This window comes from Engraulis encrasicolus, chromosome 21 (assembly GCF_034702125.1).
Source record: "Engraulis encrasicolus isolate BLACKSEA-1 chromosome 21, IST_EnEncr_1.0, whole genome shotgun sequence".
Classification (NCBI taxonomy): domain Eukaryota; kingdom Metazoa; phylum Chordata; class Actinopteri; order Clupeiformes; family Engraulidae; genus Engraulis; species Engraulis encrasicolus.
In genome coordinates this window covers 1,331,595-1,355,648 of record NC_085877.1, presented here as the reverse complement: position 1 = coordinate 1,355,648, position 24,054 = coordinate 1,331,595, and the positions used below count along the sequence as shown (strand labels likewise).

Here is a 24,054-nt window from a genome sequence, read left to right as displayed (position 1 = left end):
CTTTGGGGTAGATGGTTAGCCCGTAAAACTCTGAGGAAGTACAGTCTCTGCTAAGTTCAGACATTCTTTAACTAGGGGTTTAGTCGGGTCATAATGTGAGGTTGTGTGACCATCCTCTGGCAAGGATGTTTTGATGATTCAGAATCTACTCCTTAGTGCAATGCTGTTCGCATTAGTGGAGCAGCTACAAGAAAAATTATGCAAATTATGATACAAGCGTGAAATTCGGCAGGTATGTGCTTAAGATCCATAACCCCATGCAGTGAGTCAGTTTGTCCACTGAGTGACACTACAGGACTTCTGATGAGTTTGCCACATATTATAACCTGCAATATTTCATTTCATAGAGAAAATACAATGAAGAGAAATACAAGGTTCTCAAAGTGCCTAATAGTCAATAATTGACTGAAATACACAGTACCTGTAACTGAGCCAAAGTAATTGGTTACTTTCCACCTCTGCTATTGGTCAATACCAAATTGCCCACTGTGACATCATGAGAGGTTGACTCATTTTAAGCAGGGTATTTCAATCAGTGCAAGGACACAAGTTTCAAATAAAGTATGATTTAATGTTATTTTGAGGACTTAACAAAAAGTGGTTTTCAAAGTTCAAAAAATCAAATGAGGCTTCTTCTCAATAATCAAACATAGGCCCACGGCTCTTTAACAGTCACTCAATGGCAAATTTTCCTCTTCCGAAGTATCCTCTTCAAAGTCAACTGAAATCTTCAATCTTACTGTCGTTCCAGGAAGAAGTAGCAGGTACAGCAATCCAATGGTGAAAAGTCAACACAAAAGTCCATGGGAAATCATATTCACAAATAGTCTGTTTGGCTTTGAGGAATTGTTCAGCAAGTTAGTCCTCCCAAGGAACTCACTTCTTGGGAGAGAATGTGCAAACATGGGCTCAATTCGAAACGGGAGGCAGTGACTCGATGACTCTCCTCCTACATAAACAGGTCACTGATCAGATAGGTGAAGCTGATGAGGCAGCCGTTACGAACGGCACTAACGAGTGCGCTGCCTTGCGCATTTGATGTTACGGCGATTCTATGGCAGGAGTTATGTTCATCACGTTAGCGCTTAGCTTACGCATGCTATTTGAACGGTGAATGATCGTCAGACTGCGGAATCGTGAAATAGGCTATAAATAGATCTAGCGACCGCATATTTAGATATTACAATGTTGATTTATCCATTCGATTTTCAATATCTACATACATAAGTGTCAGAATAAATAGTATGATAAGGTAGTAGCTTGGGTAGTAGCCATGTTTGTTTTTTCAGGTTTCCGGTTGAGAGGGAGGTGGCGCACAGCATGTTGGGTACCAAGGCAGCGAAGTCAGCATCTGATGCTGACCTCAAATATTCCCGTTAGGCCCACAAATGCAGTCAACTGCCGAGGGAGGAAATAAAGCAATTTTTCGTTTCGATCCACACTTCATGACTCGATGTCCAGTTAGCTCACTGGAAGGACAGCTGCCTTCCTGTTTCGAATTGAGCCATGAGTTCTCTCCAATGGAGCTTGAAAGTGACGTCACTTCCCCCGATTTCATGGGACCTCAACAACGTTTTTAGCCGAAAATCGTAGCATGTATTCCAATGGCGGTATTAAAATGATATTTCGATCCCCTTCGAGTTGTGCCACGAGCTCCATATATGTTGTTTCTGATATTTTTGCTTAATTTTTCGTACGAACCCCCAAACTTTTTAAAAAGCTGTGTTTCTTCACATTTTTCATGCCGACGGCCTCGGAACAAAACATTGATACTTCTGCATGAATAATCTTTATCTAGCCTCTTAAACCGCATATTTGTAGCCCAGCGCATATCATGACTGAGATCAGAAGATATTTACTCGCTACCATGTTGTTAGATGGTTAGCTTAGGTCCCGTGAAACGCGGAACTAAGGGGCGGGACTTTCAAGCTCTATGCCCCACACATACTGAGAGGTTCTAGCTCACAAAAAGCCTTCTAGCTCATTAGGCCCTCATCGGCCTCAGCTGTGTTGCAGCATGGTGTGTTGAGGGGTGAAGTTCCCAACTCCACCACCAGATGGAGCCAAAGCTATTTGCGTTTGGAGCCATTTACGTGGAGTATATCGGCCCTCCAAGGCGCAGCCTCTCGTGATGCCACACCACACATTAGAAATGGTAAGGACTATAACTTTGCCCATAAACATAACAAATATTGTTTGAATTCTGATCTCACCTCGTTCACAAAGACGCCTCTGTAGTTCATCTCTCTCAGCACTGAACTTGGTCTCCAACTGGAATGGTAGATTAGAATAGAACAGAGTGGGATATGGATCACTGAATAGAATAGAATACAAAATAGAATTACCGGGCGAATAGACCAAGCGAGGCGAGCGACGGAAGTAATTGACTTTGTATTGAGTCGCGCGACAAGAGCGATTGTAGAGACAAGAGGCGATTCGCACGACGAGAGCGACAGTTTGTAGTTGAACTCCTGTCTATTTTATGCTAATGAGCTATGAAGTGGTTCGGCGATCAGCTGCGACAGCCAATGACTGTATAGAGGTCAGTGACCCCAGCCAATGAGAATGTTGGAATGCTTTGCCTTCTGCTTGTAACGGATATAATCTAGTCGCTTCAATTGCTCGTATCGCTCTTATTGCACAGAAGTGATTCTCTGTCGCTTCAATCGCGTCACGCTTGGTCTATTCACCCGGTTATCTAACACTGTGCGGTCCGGTTCTCGATTCTGATTGGCTGATAGCTGTGGTCAATCGAGCGTAAACCTACACCTTCCACCTGAAGATTCTATGCGCGTTTAAGTTAGACCCAGCGCATCTGTGGTTGGGGTATCAGTGTGATTGCAAAGACATTTCATTCCTGCTGTGTTTATCGCCTCTTGCTGAGTTTTTGTAGCAAAGTGTGTTTTCTGTTTTCTGCGATGTGTGTTTTTCTTTTTCGAGCATAACCCACGGCCTCTCGTGGCTTATTGCTTAACTAATGCATTGGAGATGTATTCACAGAGAAATGTGCATCCCACCAGTGCCATGTCACAAAATTAACATGCTAAAATTATATTTTCCCTCTTGCCAAGTTGCTGTTTGGAGTCTTTACCTGTACTTTCTCTGCTGTGATGCATATTAAAAGTAACAAAAAAAATCCCACAGAATATTTTTCTTCTAATCAAGTTCATGTCTGCATCTACCTGGACTTTCTCTGCTGTGGTGATGTTGTATTGAAGTTGTAGTTGATTTTTCTCTTCAGCAAGGCTCTTGTAACTTAGCTGTAAATCTCTTGTGCTGCGACCTGTGATGCAAAGTCCAATGGTAACCGCCAAAAATTAGAACACAGACCAAAACCTCAACCAGATTGTAGTGTAGTGCGTCAGCTTGTCCACTGAGTGGCACTGCAGGACTTCAGATGAGTCTGCCACAATAGTACAACAGTATGACATTTGTATAGAAAATGCAGTGAAGTGAAAGACATCGTCTCACCTATGCTACGAAGACGTTTCTGCAGTTGATCTCTCTCAGCTGTCACTGCCTTGAAGTTGGTCTCTAGCTGGGATTCATGATGGATTAGAATGGCACTTCTCTCATCCAACTGTTTAAAAGAAAAGAATGGGATTGTGTGGAATAGAATAGAAAAGAAAATAACAAAATAGAAAAGAATAGAATACATATGTAAAGAACCACTTTACACTTATTTCTCCAACCAATGAGGGAAGGCAGTGGTTAATTCTAGACAGAAGTAATAATAACGAAGGACATGTGAATGGCATGACACATGAGATAAGAATGAACAGTAAATGGACAATTTAATGACCAAATTCAAGTTAACCTGCAATTGGTTAGCAGTTGCAATTTGTCAGCAGGTTGCTCAGATTCACTAGCGTTTCGCCCCTCAACGTGTACGCTTCACCTGAGTGGGGCAGCAGAGGTTAGCCTTCGCCTGCAGAAGGATTCCAACTCTGGGATCTCCTTAATCGCAGCCATCTTGTGCTAGTCTCAGCCACCTGGCCTACAGTATTTCCTAAATAGCCTTCTTCAGTTGCTTTGGTTCCAGGCCAAGCTTCTGGAAGAAATAATGCACTGATGTAGCTGGGAAGCCTCCGCACCCTACTTCAATAGGAAAAATGCTGGCGTGCCGTCCTCATTTATCATTAGTTCGTAGAATGTCTTCTAAATTGTGTCTTAGGAGTGAAATTTAGAATGTTCGCAAGTAGCCTACAGAAAAATCGTGATTTATCAAACGTGCATTGGCTGCTCCTACGCACATGTCTGCATGATAAATCCCACACCTTCCAAATCACTGTGCACGCGCGCATTCGGGGTAATTAGCATCCCGAAACGCCTCCAAGTAACCATATATGGTATTAAAATATATTCAAATGCCATGTTAATTCGAAGGCGCCACCCTGTTCGGACACACATGAACACACGCGGACACACGCGCCAGTCGAAGTGCGGTAAAGTTAGTTTGATATTGGACATTCATTTGACATTCAAAATAAAAACTTGATGGATCTGAAAAATAAGTCTTGTGGTACATGAGGGACTTCTGTCCCTATGTTAAAAATATGGTTTGATGACTCAAGGTCAAAAGGTCAAGGAGCCTAATTAGTTTATATCAACATATTAAGTATTTTTATTATTTGTAGAATTACTTGAGTGCTAAATCTAAAAAACAAGTCTTGTGGTAAATGAGGTATATTTATCTCTGTTTTATAAAATTGGTGTGGTGATCAGAGGTCAAAAGGTCAAGGAGCCTAATTCATTTACAACACATTTTTTATGATTTTAATTTTTTCTGAATTGACAGAATGAAGAATGACAAATTGAACCCTTGTGGCATATCAGGGACACATGCCTCTGTGTTACAAAACTGGTTAACCGACTCAAGGTCAAAAGGTCGCGGAGCCTAATTCATTTATATCACTCATTTTTGTAATATTATTATTAAAATACCAACCAATGTGTTGAATCTGTAAAACAAGTCTTGTGGCAAATGAGGGACATTTATGTCTGTGTGATAGACCTGGTGTGGTGAGCCAAGGTCAAAAGGTCAAGGAGCCTAATTCATTTATACCACCATTTTAAATATTTTTTATTATTTATAGAATTATTTGAGTGCTAAATCTAAAAAACAAGTCTTGTGGTAAATGAGGTATATGTATCTCTGTTTTATAAAACTGGTGTGGTGATCAGAGGTCAAAAGGTCAAGGAGCCTAATTCATTTACAACACATTTTTTATGATTTTATTTTTTTCTGAATTGACAGAATGAAGAATGACAAAATGAACTCTTGTGGCATATGAGGCACACATGCCTCTGTGTTACAAAACTGGTTAACAGACTCAAGGTCAAAAGGTCGCGGAGCCTAATTCATTTATATCACTCATTTTTGTAATATTATTATTAAAATACCCACCAAAGTGATTCATCTGTAAAACAAGTCTTGTGGCAAATGATGGACATTTATGTATGTGTGATAGACCTGGTGTGATGAGCCAAGGTCAAAAGGTCAAGGAGCCTAATTCATTTATACCACCATTTTAAATATTTTTATTATTTATAGAATTATTTGAGTGCTAAATCTAAAAAACAAGTCTTGTGGTAAATGAGGTATATGTATCTCTGTTTTATAAAACTGCTGTGGTGATCAGAGGTCAAAAGGTCAAGGAGCCTAATTCATTTACAACACATTTTTTATGATTTTATTTTTTTCTGAATTGACAGAATGAAGAATGACAAAATGAACTCTTGTGGCATATGATGCACACATGCCTCTGTGTTACAAAACTGGTTAACCGACTCAAGGTCAAAAGGTCGCGGAGCCTAATTCATTTATATCACTCATTTTTGTAATATTATTATTAAAATACCAACCAATGTGTTGAATCTGTAAAACAAGTCTTGTGGCAAATGAGGGACATTTATGTCTGTGTGGTAGACCTGGTGTGGTGAGCCAAGGTCAAAAGGTCAAGGAGCCTAATTCATTTATTCCACCATTTTAAATATTTTGATTATTTATAGAATTACTTGAGTGCTAAATCTAAAAAACAAGTCTTGCGGTAAATGAGGTATATTTATCTCTGTTTTATAAAACTGGTGTGGTGATCAGAGGTCAAAAGGTCAAGAAGCCTAATTCATTTACAACACATTTTTTATGATTTTATTTTTTTCTGAATTGACAGAATGAAGAATGACAAAATGAACGCTTGTGGCATATGAGGCACACATGCTTCTGTGTTACAAAACTGGTTAACAGACTCAAGGTCAAAAGGTCGCGGAGCTTAATTCATTTATATCACTCTTTTTTGTAATATTATTATTAAAATACCAACCAATGTGATGAATCTGTAAAACAAGTCATGTGAGCCTAATTCATTTATACCACCATTTTAAATATTTTTATTATTTATACAATTATTTGAGTGCTAAATCTAAAAAACAAGTCTTGTGGTAAATGAGGTATATTCATCTCTGTTTTATAAAACTGTTTTGGTGATCCAAGATAAAAAAAATCAAGGGGCCTAATTCATTTACAACACAATTTTTATTATTTCATTTTTTCCCAACTTAGCACTCAAATAAATCTATAAATAATAAAAATATTTAAAATGGTGGTATAAATGAATTAGGCTCCTTGACCTTTTGACCTTGGCTCACCACACCAGGTCTATCACACAGACATAAATGTCCATCATTTGCCACAAGACTTGTTTTACAGATTCATCACATTGGTTTTAATAATAATATTACAAAAAAGAGTGATATAAATGAATTAAGCTCAGCGACCTTTTCACCTTGAGTCGGTTAAGCAGTTTTGTAACACAGAGGCATGTTTGCCTCATATGCCACAAGAGTTCATTTTGTCATTCTTCATTCTGTCAATTCAGAAAAAAATAAAATCATAAAAAATGTGTTGTAAATGAATTAGGCTCCTTGACCTTTTGACCTCTGATCACCACACCAGTTTTATAAAACAGAGATACATATACCTCATTTACCACAAGACTTGTTTTTTAGATTTAGCACTCAAGTAATTCTATAAATAATCAAAATATTTAAAATGGTGGAATAAATGAATTAGGCTCCTTGACCTTTTGACCTTGGCTCATCACACCAGGTCTATCACACAGACATAAATGTCCATCATTTGCCACAAGACTTGTTTTACAGATGAATCACTTTGGTGGGTATTTTAATAATAATATTACAAAAATGAGTGATATAAATGAATTAGGCTCCGCGACCTTTTGACCTTGAGTCTGTTAACCAGTTTTGTAACACAGAGGCATGTGTGCCTCATATGCCACAAGAGTTCATTTTGTCATTCTTCATTCTGTCAATTCAGAAAAAAATAAAATCATAAAAAATGTGTTGTAAATGAATTAGGCTCCTTGACCTTTTGACCTCTGATCACCACACCAGTTTTATAAAACAGAGATACATATACCTCATTTACCACAAGACTTGTTTTTTAGATTTAGCACTCAAATAATTCTATAAATAATAAAAATATTTAAAATGGTGGTATAAATGAATTAGGCTCCTTGACCTTTTGACCTTGGCTCATCACACCAGGTCTATCACACAGACATAAATGTCCATCATTTTCCACAAGACTTGTTTTACAGATGAATCACTTTGGTGGGTATTTTAATAATAATATTACAAAAATGAGTGATATAAATGAATTAGGCTCCGCGACCTTTTGACCTTGAGTCTGTTAACCAGTTTTGTAACACAGAGGCATGTGTGCCTCATATGCCACAAGAGTTCATTTTGTCATTCTTCATTCTGTCAATTCAGAAAAAAATAAAATCGTAAAAAATGTGTTGTAAATGAATTAGGCTCCTTGACCTTTTGACCTCTGATCACCACACCAGTTTTATAAAACAGAGATAAATATACCTCATTTACCACAAGACTTGTTTTTTAGATTTAGCACTCAAATAATTCTATAAATAATAAAAATATTTAAAATGGTGGTATAAATGAATTAGGCTCCTTGACCTTTTGACCTTGGCTCACCACACCAGGTCTACCACACAGACATAAATGTCCCTCATTTGCCACAAGACTTGTTTTACAGATTCATCACATTGGTTGGTATTTTAATATTAATATTACAAAAATGAGTGATATAAATGAATTAGGCTCCGCGACCTTTTGACCTTGAGTCTGTTGACCAGTTTTGTAATACAGAGGCATGTGTGCCTCATATGCCACAAGAGTTCATTTTGTCATTCTTCATTCTGTCAATTCAGAAAAAAATAAAATCATAAAAAATGTGTTTTAAATGAATTAGGCTCCTTGACCTTTTGACCTCTGATTACCACACCAGTTTTATAAAACAGAGATACATATACCTCATTTACCACAAGACTTGTTTTTTAGATTTAGCACTCAAATAATTCTATAAATAATAAAAAATATTTAAAATGGTGGTATAAATGAATTAGGCTCCTTGACCTTTTGACCTTGGCTCACCACACCAGGTCTATCACACAGACATGTCCCTCATTTGCCACAAGACTTGTTTTACAGATTCAACACATTGGTTGGTATTTTAATAATAATATTACAAAAATGAGTGATATAAATGAATTAGGCTCCGCGACCTTTTGACCTTGAGTCGGTTAACCAGTTTTGTAACACAGAGGCATGTGTCCCTGATATGCCACAAGGGTTCAATTTGTCATTCTTCATTCTGTCAATTCAGAAAAAATTAAAATCATAAAAAATGTGTTGTAAATGAATTAGGCTCCTTGACCTTTTGACCTCTGATCACCACACCAATTTTATAAAACAGAGATAAATATACCTCATTTACCACAAGACTTGTTTTTTAGATTTAGCACTCAAGTAATTCTACAAATAATAAAAATACTTAATATGTTGATATAAACTAATTAGGCTCCTTGACCTTTTGACCTTGAGTCATCAAACCATATTTTTAACATAGGGACAGAAGTCCCTCATGTACCACAAGACTTATTTTTCAGATCCATCAAGTTTTTATTTTGAATGTCAAATGAATGTCCAATATCAAACTAACTTTACCGCACTGCCAGTCGAAGCGCTGGCGGGAAGTGTGGAGATAGAACCATTTCTGTGAAGTGGAGGTTCTCTCGACAGGAGGAGGACCATGTTTCAAAATAAGTAAAAGAAGGAGACACACATGAAGGAAAACACTGTAAAAAATAGCACACTGTCATACTCCATTGTCATTCAAAGCAAACTGTACCTTGCACGGTCAATATTATTTGCAATTTCGTGCTTCTTCGACTCGCACGCATGGTCTGAGGTGTGCGTAGATTTAGGCACATTTCTACGTTCAAGTACATGTTCATAAATCCCACACTTTGCTCAGGAATGATCGCACGCACGCTTTACGCACAGATCTGTGCCTAAGAACGCTTGATAAATGAGGCCCCTGGTATTTTGCTGCCTTCTGTTGGTACAAGCCTGTCTTCCCACGGCGCAGTGAGTTCCTCAACTACAGTAATATGGTCTAAACATCACCATATCAGGACGGAGCGAGGTCACGGCAGTCTGTTGTGGAAAGGCTAATTTCTTTTTCAAATCCACTCTTAACTCCCAGTCTGAGGCGTCCTGTAGGAGGGAACGCAGATACTTGGAGTTTCTCTAGGACAGATCTTTGAGATAACGGCTACAGTGTTATTCTGCATCATTCCTCCATCTCAGATCTTACTCATGTATCTTAGGGGCATTTCCCTTTCAGAAACTGAGGTATATGAGTTGCAAACTATGAAATAATGATAATAATAATAATGATGTTGACCCAAGTTTCATAGGAGACAATAACTGTGTTGCATTTTCTTTCTATTTTCATATATCTGGTTGTTTTGGGGAGTTTGTGTGTTCAAATGAAGTCATTTCGCTTCCATTCTTTTGCATGTGTTAGTGTATGTATATGTGAGAACTTGTTTGGGTCACTAAATAACTATAGCAGCCTATTTCACTTAATTTGTGTTATGGACAGAATGGCATGGAGATTAGATAATTAACCTAAAACTGTGTCAGATTGGAAGGTGTCATGGCGTGATCCAGCCAAAATGCCAATGGTTTTATTTTGACATAATTAAAGTGTATAAGATCATTTGAGTTCTGTAGGCCCAATATTCCCTCTAGGTCAGAGGTGGGCAAAATCAGGCCGGGGGCCACATGCGGCGCGCTGAGCCATTTCATGCGGCCAACAGAGCATTTACAAGACATACATTTTTTTAATCCAAATTCATATGGTCACTCAACATTCTTAAAATGACTCATAAAACAGTGGTCTTGTGAATTTAAAGTTACATGGGCTATATCGAAATACATTTACATATGCACAGGAATGGCAAAGCTGATGAGTTATGTCACCATACACTATTATTATTATTATTGATACTGGGCAAATTGCCTGCAAGATCTGACCCTTTGGTCAATATTCTCCACCCAATGTGGCCCTTGGTCCAAAATAATTGCCCACCCCTGCTCTAGGTAAAGGAAACTCAGTCTTGGGATCATAAGAATCATAGATTAATTTGCTTAATATTATAGGTGGATGGTGGGAAGGAGTTCCTTTTTGGCGAAGAGCTACCAGTGTCTTGTCCCTTGCAACGGCTTTTCAGATAAGTAAAATTACACTGCACTAGTAGCCTGGGCTAGGTCTTGATGTTATGGAATTAAGATGCTATGTTAGGAACACTCTCTGAGTGATATTTTTCTAGGAATATTAATGTGTGTGTGTGTGTGTGTGTGTGTGTGTGTGTGTGTGTGTGTGTGTGTGTGTGTGTGTGTGTGTGTGTGTGTGTGTGTGTGTGTGTGTGTGTGTGTGTGTGTTTCCCAATTGGTTAGTTGCAATATTCCGCTATATAAATACATATTGTATTGAATTGTTATTGTTAATATAGGCCCTAACCTAAACTTGATTCTAGAAGCCATGCTGCTGGATCTGCTTGGTGTAGTTCTAGATGAGACGCTGGTGGCCCTTACTGAATATCACTCTGTGTGTGATTGTGTGTAGCAGGCCCCGCATGAAGTTAGGAAGGCTCGAAGGCTGTATTGTGTGGTGTCTTATTGCCCCATTGTGAGTCTGTATGTGTGAGTAGATGTTCTAGCCAGGTGGGACGAAGGACGAACCCAAGTAACCCAAGTAACCTAATAAAGACGGACGGCCTTGATTTCTGCATGCACAGTCATAACTGATTAGATATGCAAACACTGTTAGTGTAAGCATATGGGTTCAGGGTAAAAAAAAAAAGGGTTGGATCGTCATGGGCGCAAGAGTTTTTTTTTCACTCATTTTACTTTAATTTAAAAAAAAAAAAAATCCAGTCCAGTATCCAAGTATCTTTACCTGTGATGTCTCAGCTGTCATGTTGGTATATTTGAGCTGCAGTTGATCTTTCTCTTCAGCAAGGTTCTTGTACCTGAGCTGCAAATCTTTTGTGCTCAGAATTGTGATGCCAAGTGTGACGGTAACAGCCAAGAGGAGAACACAGACCAACACCACAGCCAGTTTGTAGCGACCTGAGGAGAGCATGTGTGCAAGAGAGCATTTGAACAACATGTGGAATACTGTAAACATGAAAGTCCCAGATTGAACATACAGTAATGCATACTTACGGTAATGTCCTGCAGAGCTATCTGTGATTTTGCCATGCTCAGTCCTCTGCTGTGATCCTTTAGGAACTTCATTCATAGAAATAGTTTCAGCCTTGTTAGCGGGTCTTGAGGTGTTGAAAGACTCTTCGTTCTCTGGCATGATTTTCTGCTTCTTGACTGTCTGAGTGGCCTCTAAGATGTGCTCTATGCAGACTGGAGATTCAAAGACCTATCCATATTTAGAGCCAGTGTTACCCTCTTCCTGTAAATTGACTCCTTAGCCACTCCTATCCCACATAGCGAGGGACGGATTCACACAACTTCATAGCCTACTGTAACAGGGCTGTGTGCCTGTTACTTCCTGGGAGTGTGTGGGAGTGTGTTATTGTTACTGTTAATGACTTCAAGCTGTGTTTGGGAATGTACTGTGGAAGTTATGTGTCGTGTGCATGTTATCGCAATGTTGGGGTGGAGGGGTTTATTTCATATGAGCCCAGTCTCGCGAAAAAATCAACTGTATGCCTTGTGGTTGTTACGACCCTGGCTCATTACAAGGGTCGAAACATAAAAGAGGGACATTACAACCAAAATACAGTTTTCAAATATTTATTTTCAAATGTCATCAATGGCCAAATGTCTAGGGGTTGGATGATGCCAAGCATTTGTGCATGCAAAGTATGTGTCAGTAATCAGTCAGTTCCTAAAAACAAGAGAAGAGAGAGCAACAGAGAGCAGGAGAGTGAGAGAAAGCAAGAGCAAAAGTAAGCGAGAGATTCAAAGTAACCTGTACGAAAACCCTATGTGCCTAACCAAAACCTAAATAAACCAGACCTACAAAGCCAAACCAAATGCCTCCAGTCCCTACCCAAAAGTGCCTAACAAAGGATCTGAAGCTAGCTTCTTAAATACCCACCACCAGAGTCCAGGGGCCTCATTTATCAAGCGTTCTTAGGCACAGATCTGTGCGTAAAGCGTGCGTGCGATCATTCCTGAGCAAAGAGTGGACATGTACTTAAACGTAGAAATGTGCCTAAATCTACGCACACCTCAGACCATGCGTGCGAGTGGAAGAAACATGAAATTGCAAATAATATTGACCGTGCAAGGTACAGTTTGCTTTGAATGACGATGGAGTATGACAGTGTGCTATTTTACAGTGTTTTCGTCCATGTGTGTCTCCTTCTTTTACTTATTTTGAAACACTGTCCTCCTCCTGCCGAAAGCACCTCCACTTCTGCCGCGGAAATGTTTCTATCTCCGCTCTTCCCGCCAGTGCTTCGACTGGCGCGTGTGTCCGTGTGTGTTCATGTGTGTCCAAACAGGGTGGTGCCTTCGAATTAACATGTCATTTGAATATATTTTAATGCCATATATGGCTACTTGGAGGCGTTTCGGGATGCAAATTACCCCAAATGCGCGCGTGCACAGTGATTTGGAAGGTGTGGGATTTATCATGCAGAGGTGTGCGTAGGAGCAGCCAACGCACGTTTGATAAATCCCGTTTTTTCTGTACTTGCGTACATTCTAAATTTCACTCGTAAGACACAATTTAGAAGACATTCTACGACCCGATGATAAATGAGGCCCCAGGTGCACTCAATTAGACTAATCAGGCCCCACCCCCAGTGGTGTAGTCTACTTTTTTATGGTGGGTATACTGTATATTTGAGCATTGAGCAAGTGGGTATACTGTATATACTTGTGCTATTCAAAACAATGGATCAATCAATTTTAAGTGGGTATACTGAAATCCCAGGGGCCTCATTTATCAAGCGTTCTTAGGCACAGATCTGTGCGTAAAGCGTGCGTGCGATCATTCCTGAGCAAAGTGTGGGATTTATGAACATGTACTTGAACGTAGAAATGTGCCTAAATCTACGCACACCTCAGAACATGTGTGCGAGTGGAAGAAACACGAAATTGCTAATAATATTGACCGTGCAAGGTTTGCTTTGAATGACAATGGCGTATGACAGTGTGCTATTTTACAGTTTTTTCGTCCATGTGTGTCTCCTTCTTTTACTTACTTTGAAACACTGTCCTCCTGTCGAAAGCATCTCCACTTCTGCCGCGGAAATGTTTCTATCACCGCATTTCCCGCCAGCGCTTCGACTGGCGCGTTTGTCCGCGTGTGTTCATGTGTTTCCAAACAGGGTGGCGCCTTCGAATTAACATGGCATTTGAATATATTTTAACACCATATATGGTTACTTGGAGGTGTTTCGGGATGCAAATTACCCCGAATGCGCGCGTGCACAGCGATTGGGAAGGTGTGGGATTTATCATGCAGACGTGTGCGTAGGAGCAGCCAATTTTTGATAAATCCCAATTTTTTTGTACTTGCGAACATTCTAAATTTCACTCGTAAGACACAATTTAGAAGACATTCTACGAACGGATGATAAATGAGGCCCCAGAAATTTAGAAGTGGGTATACTCCGTATACCCGCGTTCTACGTAGACTACACTACTGCCCACCCCACCTGTGCTCTGGCAGAGGAGACCTGTAGTAGAGCCACACCTATCCCTACCCGTGCACTGGCAAGGAATGGCCTGGAGGGGGAGCACAGGGGGTCGTAACAGTGGTGCCATTACGATATAGCCTCGTTTTCGTGGTTTCATGCCATCTCTCCCTTCCTCAGACATTTTCCCTAACCTTAACCCTAACCTTAACCCTAAACTTAACACTTGTTTGAAATGTTTGATTACCGTCGTTTCCAGTTAGCCTTCACTCACACTTGATTGTTGACGTCCGTCCGCATTATTCTTCCCCCCAGAACCAAACTACCCCAATTGTCAATTCCCCCTTTCGTCACCCAACCACGAGAAACGAGGCTATTCGTAACGGCACCACGAGGCTTACAGTTGATTTTTTTCTGTTTTTCTCTTAAGGAATTCACTGATGGCCCGATATACGGTTGTTCATATTTGAAGTTGTCACATTAATGTTATGTAAGAAAAGAACACTCCCTCTGGTGTCATTAGGCCTATAGTCTAAGTCATATGAAAACAATTTCTGCTATTGGCTCAATAAAGCTGACAGTGACGTCTCCTGGTTTTGTCACATCATGTAGATTAGGGAAAAACTAAATCTCTCAACATTTTTGTTAGAACAATGCCATCTCTTACACTTAACACTTTTATAAGGATTTTCATAGAAGAATGTTCTGTGTTGGGGGAAAACTTACACAAGACCAAAGACCAACGGTTTGCCTACGGCAAAAACGACACCAGAAAGATGGAGGAAAAACGGTTAAAAAAAAATCAGCAAGCAAGAATTGGAGGTTTCAGGGAGGAAAGAACTCCTAGAACATTTGACGGTGAAGTCCCTGGGGTGATTGACCACTGTGTAAAGAAGAAGAGGGGTGGGCGAGTGTCGCCCAATCGGTGTCGGCTGTGGGCGAGCTTCGCCGCGAAGTGGGCGGATAAAACTACAAGCCGGGAGCCAAGGAAGACCGGGGCTTGGGAGTGGGGTGGGTCAGTGCCATACACCTTGAGCCCCTCGAAAAAATATGCTTTTGCTTATTGAGGAGAGATCCGTGGAAGGAGAGGTGAGACTGAGGACTGCCATGCTAAACACGACCACTCTGTCTCAGCCTACGCGTCAGGGGGCACTCAGTGGATGAAACTTGTGGCGTGTTCATCGATGACTTGCTGTATAGGTAATAAAGAGGTCGTTTCTCCTCACTGTCTTACAACACTGAAACGCGCGCGCACACACTGAACTGAACTGAAGTTTACCTCTAGCTAGGCTCTGTTATAGCCTACAGTCTATTGACACTGCACTTTACTGGCATGTCTGTGTCATGACCCAATCAGCTTTCAGCAAGAACAAAGTCTACCCCCACATTAAGAACTGCAGTAGGCCTGCAAGCGGATAGCTTTGGCTTGGAAAGTGAAGGGGATATTAATATGGCAAATTGTCCGTGTATTGCTGTGGCTATTTTATAATTATTCTGTCCACCAGTCCCTGGGCCCAACTCAGAGTCTGCAAAGAAGTACAGTAAGTTCTCAAGTGGTAAGTTGCAACCACTGCATTTCACATCTGACTGGTGTTATTATGTGAATTGTTTTCTTTAACACATTATCCTTTAGAAGTTTCTTTTAGATATTGTTACAGCCTGGATGTCTCATGTCCCTTTCAGGACGAGGCCTTTTGCCTGATGTGACCTACCCGGAAGGTCAGAAGAGATGGTTACACTGCAGGCAAATCCTGAAAGGACTCACAATACCCAGAGTGGAGGAGCAACTTTTAGAGGTGGGGAAAGAAAAAAAATAGTCACAGCAAAGTTTGAATAAAAACAAAGAATAATAAAATAAACATTTTAATGATACACATATTGATTGAGGCCTATTAGGCAGCCGTGGCCTAGTGGTTAGAGAGTTGGTCTTTCAATCTAGGGGTTGCCGGTTCGAATCCCCCCTGACCTCTCCCTACACCTCCATCCATGGCTGAAGTGCCCTTGAGCAAGGCACCTAACCCCACATTGCTCCAGGGACTGTAACCAATACCCTGAAAAATAATAGTTGTAAGTCGCTTTGAACAAAATGAAAGCGTCAGCTAAGTGCAATGTAATGTAATGTAATGTAATATTGGATTTATTGTCCTAGTCCATACCTGGTTCTCAAAGGCAGGTTTAGTTTAAAGAGAATCAATGTTATTTACAAAGATTGTAAGTTGCTACTGTTCCTATAGGGTAAATCTTCGTCGGATGAGATCCTGCCTCACCTAGATTCTTGACTGCCATGGAGCAGGCTGATGTAGGCCGTCATCTTCCTCTAAGTCATGGTCATTGGGGAGAATGTTGGGCAGGGTAGGTCAAAGCAGAGCTAAAAATTATCTTAAAAAAAAAAAAAAACATATGCAACATAATTTGGCTCTTGGGGTGAAATTATTAGAGACCACTGCTGTAGTGATTACACTATAATGAGATAAATTGGGCTTATATCATATGAACCGTAGCGAGGCTTCAATAATGTGGACCCTTCATGTAGCATTAGGCTATTTTTCTAAATTGTGTTTTGGTGCTCAGTGGTAAAGGTGAGTTACATTTTATCGCTATAAAAGATGAGTCCTCTATTAATCCATATTAAAGGTGGGGTTGCAGGTATGACATCACGTTGGGGGAACTCCCCCAGTATTCTAAGGTTCTACATAGACTCCTATGAGCCTGCGGAACCCCCAACGTGATGTCATAATAGTACATTTTCTTGAAATGGTTAACCTGCAACCCCACCTTTACTTAAGTAGGCCTACTTCAGTCAGAATTTTCATCATACACATTGTCTGTGAATGCCATGTCCATTTTGTACTTTATTCATACAAGTTTCACCTAATAATTCTGTATGAGGAAGCACCAATAGGGACAACTTTCAGGAAATCATATAATCATATATGGTGTGTGTGTCGTTCCTGCTTGTTGTCACACATAGACTTTACCCTACTATTTTCGCAATGACGGATAGGAAAAGTTGCACTGTCAATGCAACTGACATTAGGTAGGACATTAGGAAACATTAGGTAGGGGCCTACTCTGCTGGCTAGGCTAGTGTCAGTCCATCGGCCACAACTCGTGACTTTATCCCACAACATTACAGCACACGTGCAGGTTGACACCGACCTTACACAACAAAAGCACCTCAGTAGTAACTCCACTTAAACAACTTGATTTGTCCTCAGTACCAAAGCAGTGTAGAATCATTGAATATCAGACAAGATCAGCTAGATTGTAGCTGTAAAACTGGACATTTACAATGAAACTCAAAAATGGACTCTCTCAGTCATTTACTGCACTGTAGCCTCCACTTAAATGAGATGACACACTTGGCTTTATGGAGCCTATACAGCAATTCAACATTTCATACACTGAAAATGAACAATTCATTCAATTCGGCAGTAATGATGAAAAAAAATATGACTTACAAACACATTACTTTCAGTAGGTTGATACATGGGTGGTTGACATTTAAGGGCGTAACGCAAAAAAAAAAAAGTTTTTCAAATTCCTGAAAAAAATGATGGATAAAAATTGGAAAAAAAATAGAAAAAAATAAAGCACTTAGTGGTCTGTGGAATTTCACCTTATTTTTGCCATTTTTGGGAAAATGTGTCCTGCATCAGCACATAGCATAGGCATGTCACACCGCAGGAAAATGGAGTCAAACTACAGGGAATTCACTGCATTATGGCCATTTTAATCCTTTTGTATATATGACTAACATCTGAGCTCATGATAACTTGATAATGATATTGTGTTTAATCTTAATATGTGTTTTCATTAATGAAAAAAACTTTTTTTCCTCCTATAAGAGCAGTCACACCACAGGACACCATAAAATGAACCTAAGCATTGTGTGACAGAAAGATTGCAATATAAAGACATATTAAGAGGTTAAGAGTCACCTTAAACTTCCACAGCACTCTCCAATAACTGAGGTACTGACTGGCTAGGAGCCAGTCTTTAAGACCCTTGTAGTTGGCCTTGCAGCAGCCCATTCACAAACATTGACATACATGTCACCCCACAGGACGCAATTTGTGTTACGAAATTGAACTTGTAGTTAATATTACTGTCTTGAGTTTTTTCCACATTCACATATCTTAATCTAAAGTTAAGATTTATGCAATCATGCCAAATGCTTCATACATTATTCAAAATGTTGTTGGTTAATTTATATATATATTATTATATATTGTTTCATTAATGTTACGGTCACACCGCAGGAAATTTGACATATAAACCTTTACATGAATCTTAACAAAAATGTTTCTTCTCATCTAAGACTAATATGAAACATCATGTACCACATCTTCTTTCATTGACATTTGTTTTTTAAAGGAAAATAACAGTTTTGTAGGTTTTTAACCAATGTTACGAAAAAACAAGGTGTCACGTCTCCCACCCACATATAGAACACACTTAAGACATTAAGCTAAATTAGTCCTAAACCAATGATTTCAGATGAAAACCGTATAACATATGCCAGCACTATTAACAAAATTGAGCATAATAACAAGTTTAAACAAACTGTGGACAGAAATTCTCCCAATCATCCCACACTGTCATTCACTGGATCATTGATTATGAGGCAGATATAGAGTACACAGACGGTGAGAGCTATGCGGCTGAGTATATACGAAGACTGCTGAGGCTATGGGTGGGGAGTACGAGAGCGTTCAAAGCGTGGATACCTCAGTAAATTAGACATGGATAAATGAGTAGATATGAGTCCAGCAATCTGCAGTCCTCATAATAATCCTCATATAATAAGAATCTCTCATGCCCGTCACCTAATATAAAGCACACATAGAGCAATGTCATTTCTAATATAGAATTAGAGAACAAACCCACCCACCCCAACGTGACATGCACTTTTACTTGATCAGTCAGGCATTGACTGGGGTGATTGTGAGAGGGGCTGAATTTGTACCGTCATCATTATTATCGGGGCTGAAGAATGGATAGATGTTCTCAGTAAAGGAGACATTGGTAAATGAGTAGATTTGATTCCAGCAATCTGTATCATAAAAGGAGACCAGACCTGCACCATAGTCCACAAACACCCCCACACTTTGGAGCTTCCCCTTCAGGGAGAGGGGGACAGATGGCCTAGCTAGAGCCCCATAGGTCCCATCTTTAAGCCCTACTGTCCAGTATCCATATGTAGGACTCAGTGTTATGTCTCCCTTTCTGTTAATGGACTCCTTGACCACTCCTATATCCCACTTAGTCTTCCCCTTAACCTGAACCTCATAGTAGAATTTTCCAGAGGAGAAGCCCTCTCTTCCCAACACACTGGCAGCATGACTAAACCTCTTTGGAGTATCTGGGAGATTCTTCCATGCGCCAATCTTCACTTGTTTCGCATCAGCAGACGGGGAGATGGGGGTTTGCTGTGTCAGGATCCAGGGTCACATCCACTAGTTGACAAGATATAAATGAAGGTCAATTTCTATAACCTTATTCACTTCAATCAATTTGACTGTGCAACTCCTACAACCAAAACAAATTAGCCCCATAATGCACACCGCACCATCTGAAGCAAGCTATAATTGTCATTGAAAGGTTAATTACCATAGTACCACTCTACTAGTATGACATAACACAGGGACTCAAGTTATTCACTACAACTCGGCCATTGCCATTATGGTAACAACACATTTTTAACACAGTGTTATAACAGGTTAAAAAGTAGGTAAATGCACTTCTCATGCAAAGTATGTGTTTTAAAGTGTTTTAAGTTGTATAGTCATCATTATATTATAGTTCAACCTGCATTTCATTGTAATTCAACCTGCATTGTATTGCAATGCTGTTTTGCAGGGCAACACGTGTGATACTGGTGATGATATATTTGCATATTAAAACAAAAAAATAGCAAAAATATCAAACATAAAATAAAATAAAATTCTAACCAAGTTACTTACTTTACTTTACTTAATTTATTTTTCAGGGCATTGCACATTAATGAACATACCTACATACAGAACATATATGTAAATGCGCCAGATTATAGCACAAATGCTAATTTCCATCTGGTGTCCAAAAATAGGCAGGCTATGTTTTCAAGCAGCAAATAAATTAAAATCACAGATATACAGTACAGTTATTTTGTCTGCTTCTACCTGGGCTTTCTCCTCAGCAAGGTTCTTGTACTGCAGCTGTAAATCTTTTGTTTTCAGACTTGTGATGCAAAGTGCGATGGTAACAGCCAAGAGGAGAATGCAGACCAACACCACAACCAGTTTGTAGCGACCTGAGGAGAACATGACTACAAATTAGTTCAAGTGTATTTGAACATACAGTACGTTATGGGCTTTACTCTAAATATCCATGTCCATGACTGAAAATCCTGCACACTTACGTTCTCCTCCAGAGCTATGTGGGGTCCACTGTTGAGATCAGTAACTTCAATCATATAAATGTTTTCATCTGTGTTATATGCTGCATTTGTAATGTGAAAAGAATCTGCATTTTCACAAATATCCTCAGACATGTTTGTCTCGTGTTATCTGGTCCATGTGGAGTGTGAAGCTGTTCTGGTGGGTCAGTGAAGTGGCCTCTGCCATATGCTCATAGTGAAAATGATAGTGAACCTCTAAAGAGGAAGTCACAGACACATTATCAGGAATAGGTCTGTGCATGCAAAACTTGTAAATGAGGGAAACATATGTGGTATGAAATGTTCCAGCCCAGAGACTTTGAACATGAGACTAATTTATAATTGCAATATTAATTAAAGTTAAACAGAATCTATCTTTCATTAATTCCCAACAAAGTCCGACCCAAATTCCAAGAGCAGGTGGAACTCAGTGACTGTAAAACTATTCCCTGGTCTGATTTGGGAATTGAAGTGGATTTTGCCTAAAATTCAAATACTGTATTAACGAGATCACCTACAGTGCCCTCCATAATTATTGGCACCCCTGGTTGAGATGTGTTAAAAGCCCTAAAATAAATTCAGTGTTTATTGCAGAAGAATGCTGTCACACTGAAAATTTTAGGAAAATGTAGCCTTCAACTCAAATCCCTGACTAAAAAATAATTATTTTTCATTAAATCACCTGTTCCACAATTATTGGCACCCTTAACAATTCCCAGGAAATAAATATAATTGAAGCATTTCTGTCATTTCTACAGTAGTTTACAAAGTTTACCAGAGTATGTAGGAACATTTAATTAGTAATTCATCACTTCCTGTTTCCCTGGGGTATAAATATGACGTGACACCGAGGCCATTTCTCTTATCCACTCTTAAACATGGGAAAGACAAAGGAACACAGCATACAAGTGAGGCAGATGTGCGTCGACCTTCACAGGTCAGGCAGAGGCTACAAGAAGATTGCCACTCAACTGCAGCTGCCCATATCTACTGTGAGAGGAATAATTAAGAAGTTCAAAACAACTGGAACAGTGGTAAACAAGCCTGGACTAGGACCCAAGTTTATTTTGCCACCACGCACAGTGAGGAGGATGGTAAGAGAAATCAAAATATCTCCAAAGCTCACTGTTACAGAATTACAACAAATGGTAGCATCCTGGGGTCACAAAGTCTCCAAATCAACCATCAGGCGCTGTCTACACGCCAACAAGCTGTTTGGGAGGCATGCACGGAGAAAACCTTTCCTCACCCACAATCATAAACGCAAACGTCTGGAGTTCGCCCAGCGGTATTGGGGCTTCAACTGGGACCGTGTGCTTTGGTCAGATGAGACCAAGATTGAGCTTTTTGGCAACAAACACTCTAAGTGGGTCTGGCGTGCCACGAAAGATGCGCATGCTGAAAAGCACCTCATACCCACTGTGAAGTATGGGGGTGGGTCAGTGATGCTGTGGGGCTGTTTCGCTTCCAAAGGCCCTGGGAAGCTTGTTAGGGTGCATGGCATCATGAATGCTTTGAAATACCAGGACATTTTAAATCAAAATCTGTTGCCCTCTGCCAAAAAGCTGAAGATGGGTCGTCACTGGGTCTTTCAGCAAGACAATGACCCTAAACATATGGCCAAATCTACACAGAAATGGTTAACCAGACACAAAATCAAGCTCCTCCCATGGCCATCTCAGTCCCCAGACCTCAACCCCATTGAGAACCTGTGGGGTGAGCTGAAGAGGAGAGTACAGAGGAGAGGACCCAGGTCTCTGGATGATTTAGAGAGATTCTGCAAAGAGGAATGGCTGAAGATCCCTCTTTCTGTCTTTTCCCATCTTGTGAAACATTATAGGAGAAGATTAGGTGCTGTTTTGTTGGCAAAAGGGGGTTGTACAAAATATTAACAACAGGGGTGCTAATAATCGTGACACACATCATTTGATGTCAAATAATTATTTCTTTATGTGGGATTTTTTCCCCACTGAATAAATGCACTTGTATTGAAGGTTGGATTTTTCTCTTTTTTCCATTAAGGTCCCATATTATTTAGAGAAAAATAATAATAATTGGAAGCTAAAAAACACATCTCAACCAGGGGTGCCAATAATAATGGAGGGCACTGTATGCCCCCCTAAAGCAGATACGATTCTTATCCCCATGCTTTCCAAGTGTATATAGGTCACACACTAGGAAGACTGATTGGCCAGCAGGGATTCTGTGATGTCTATTATATATTCTTGAAGAGTTTTGAGAGGGTGATCAGTCAGAGTTCAGGGTCAATATATTGTTTGATGTAGTGGAAGTGATGGACTCAGACTCAGTGTAGTGGAAGTGCAGACTCAGTGCAGCTGCTCTGCAAGGTTATTAACATCCTCACATTAGGATGTTGGTTAGCCTGACTCATTTGGTTCATCTAGCTCACTATACAAGTCAGTGATCTGGCTCCTCAGCCATCTGAAAGCCTCTCACCATCTTAGTTGCAGTATGGAGGGTGAGGGTCCATTGAAGATTGGTCTGGGAAGGGGAGTAGCCAGGACAATAGTTGATAGGGCTTTTGTATTGTATTCGCTTTATTCTGCTCGTGAACTTCTCATCGTATAGGCATAACAGCATATAGGCCTATATACTATGCCTTCATTAGGCTGTCATGTAAACCGCAAAGTTAACGACTAGAAAAACACCAATCATCACTCCTCAGAAAAGTAAAAGTAGCAAGAGCTAACTAAGCAAGAGCTAAACAAGCTATTCGGGAGATGAGTAAAAAAGAGGAAGCACAACTTTTGCTGCGTTAAGATGTCTGGTGTTCATTATTTTCTCCAAAGTGTCAGTACACTGAAGTGTGGAAAATCACAGATGGGAGGCGGGCCTATTTGTGCTTGAGCAATGCAAATTATTTTTGCTCTGTTTGACCTCATTTGACATTTCACTGGGGTGAATGCACAGTCCAGAGGACAATGACAGCCCGAGAAAACGATGTTGAAAATGATGAAAAATGTTTATTGCTTTGAAGGAATACTGCAACAGAAAACTCAAACTGGTACAACATGGGGCAAACAAGAATATCTCAGAAAGGGTGACCTGGTATGGTGGATGACCCAAACAAAGATGGAAGTATTGTACTTGTATCAAACTCACTGGCACCAGGCATTTGACACAGTCAGGCATTTATGGCACAAGTCTGAGCAATCATCAATGTAGCAAATCACAGTACAGTAATTCGAAGTACAGAAGATTAAGTACTAAAGCAAAAAGATCAGTGCTATTAACACAGCTTCCCACATGAAAATAAATCAGTGAGTGCAAATACGTGTCTTCTTCAACTTAAATATAACCAATTGTGTCCACATGAAAACAGGCTGCAGGTAGGCCCAGGGGCATATTGAGAGTAGGCCTACATATTCAAACTACGCTTTACAATGATCCCTTGGCAATGAAATCTGGTTGATGCACAAGGAGAAAACAACAGAATATTGACTAAGGTGATGTCATCCAATATGCCAACGACACTGAAAATACAGTTTTACCAACATTTGGCTGATTGTCAGGTGCCAGTGTCAAGCCCTACAAGTGACACTTGATGTGCTA

At 40.0% G+C, this 24,054-nt stretch overlaps 1 protein-coding gene across 1 annotated transcript in view; it reads right to left on the bottom strand.

The window, feature by feature from the left end:
• The window catches only part of LOC134438017 (nuclear factor 7, ovary-like), a 35,528-nt gene extending 14,933 nt beyond the window's left edge, over positions 1 to 20,595 (bottom strand). Inside the window, exons 1-7 of the mRNA XM_063187607.1 lie at positions 20,464 to 20,595; positions 19,030 to 19,492; positions 11,620 to 11,811; positions 11,351 to 11,523; positions 3,472 to 3,580; positions 3,183 to 3,283; positions 2,214 to 2,271 (exon numbers count right to left, since the gene is read on the bottom strand). Coding sequence (XP_063043677.1) covers positions 2,214 to 2,271; positions 3,183 to 3,283; positions 3,472 to 3,580; positions 11,351 to 11,523; positions 11,620 to 11,811; positions 19,030 to 19,492; positions 20,464 to 20,595 — 1,228 coding nt within the window. The remainder of the gene's footprint in view (positions 1 to 2,213; positions 2,272 to 3,182; positions 3,284 to 3,471; positions 3,581 to 11,350; positions 11,524 to 11,619; positions 11,812 to 19,029; positions 19,493 to 20,463) is intronic.
• Positions 20,596 to 24,054: the final 3,459 nt, after the last annotated feature.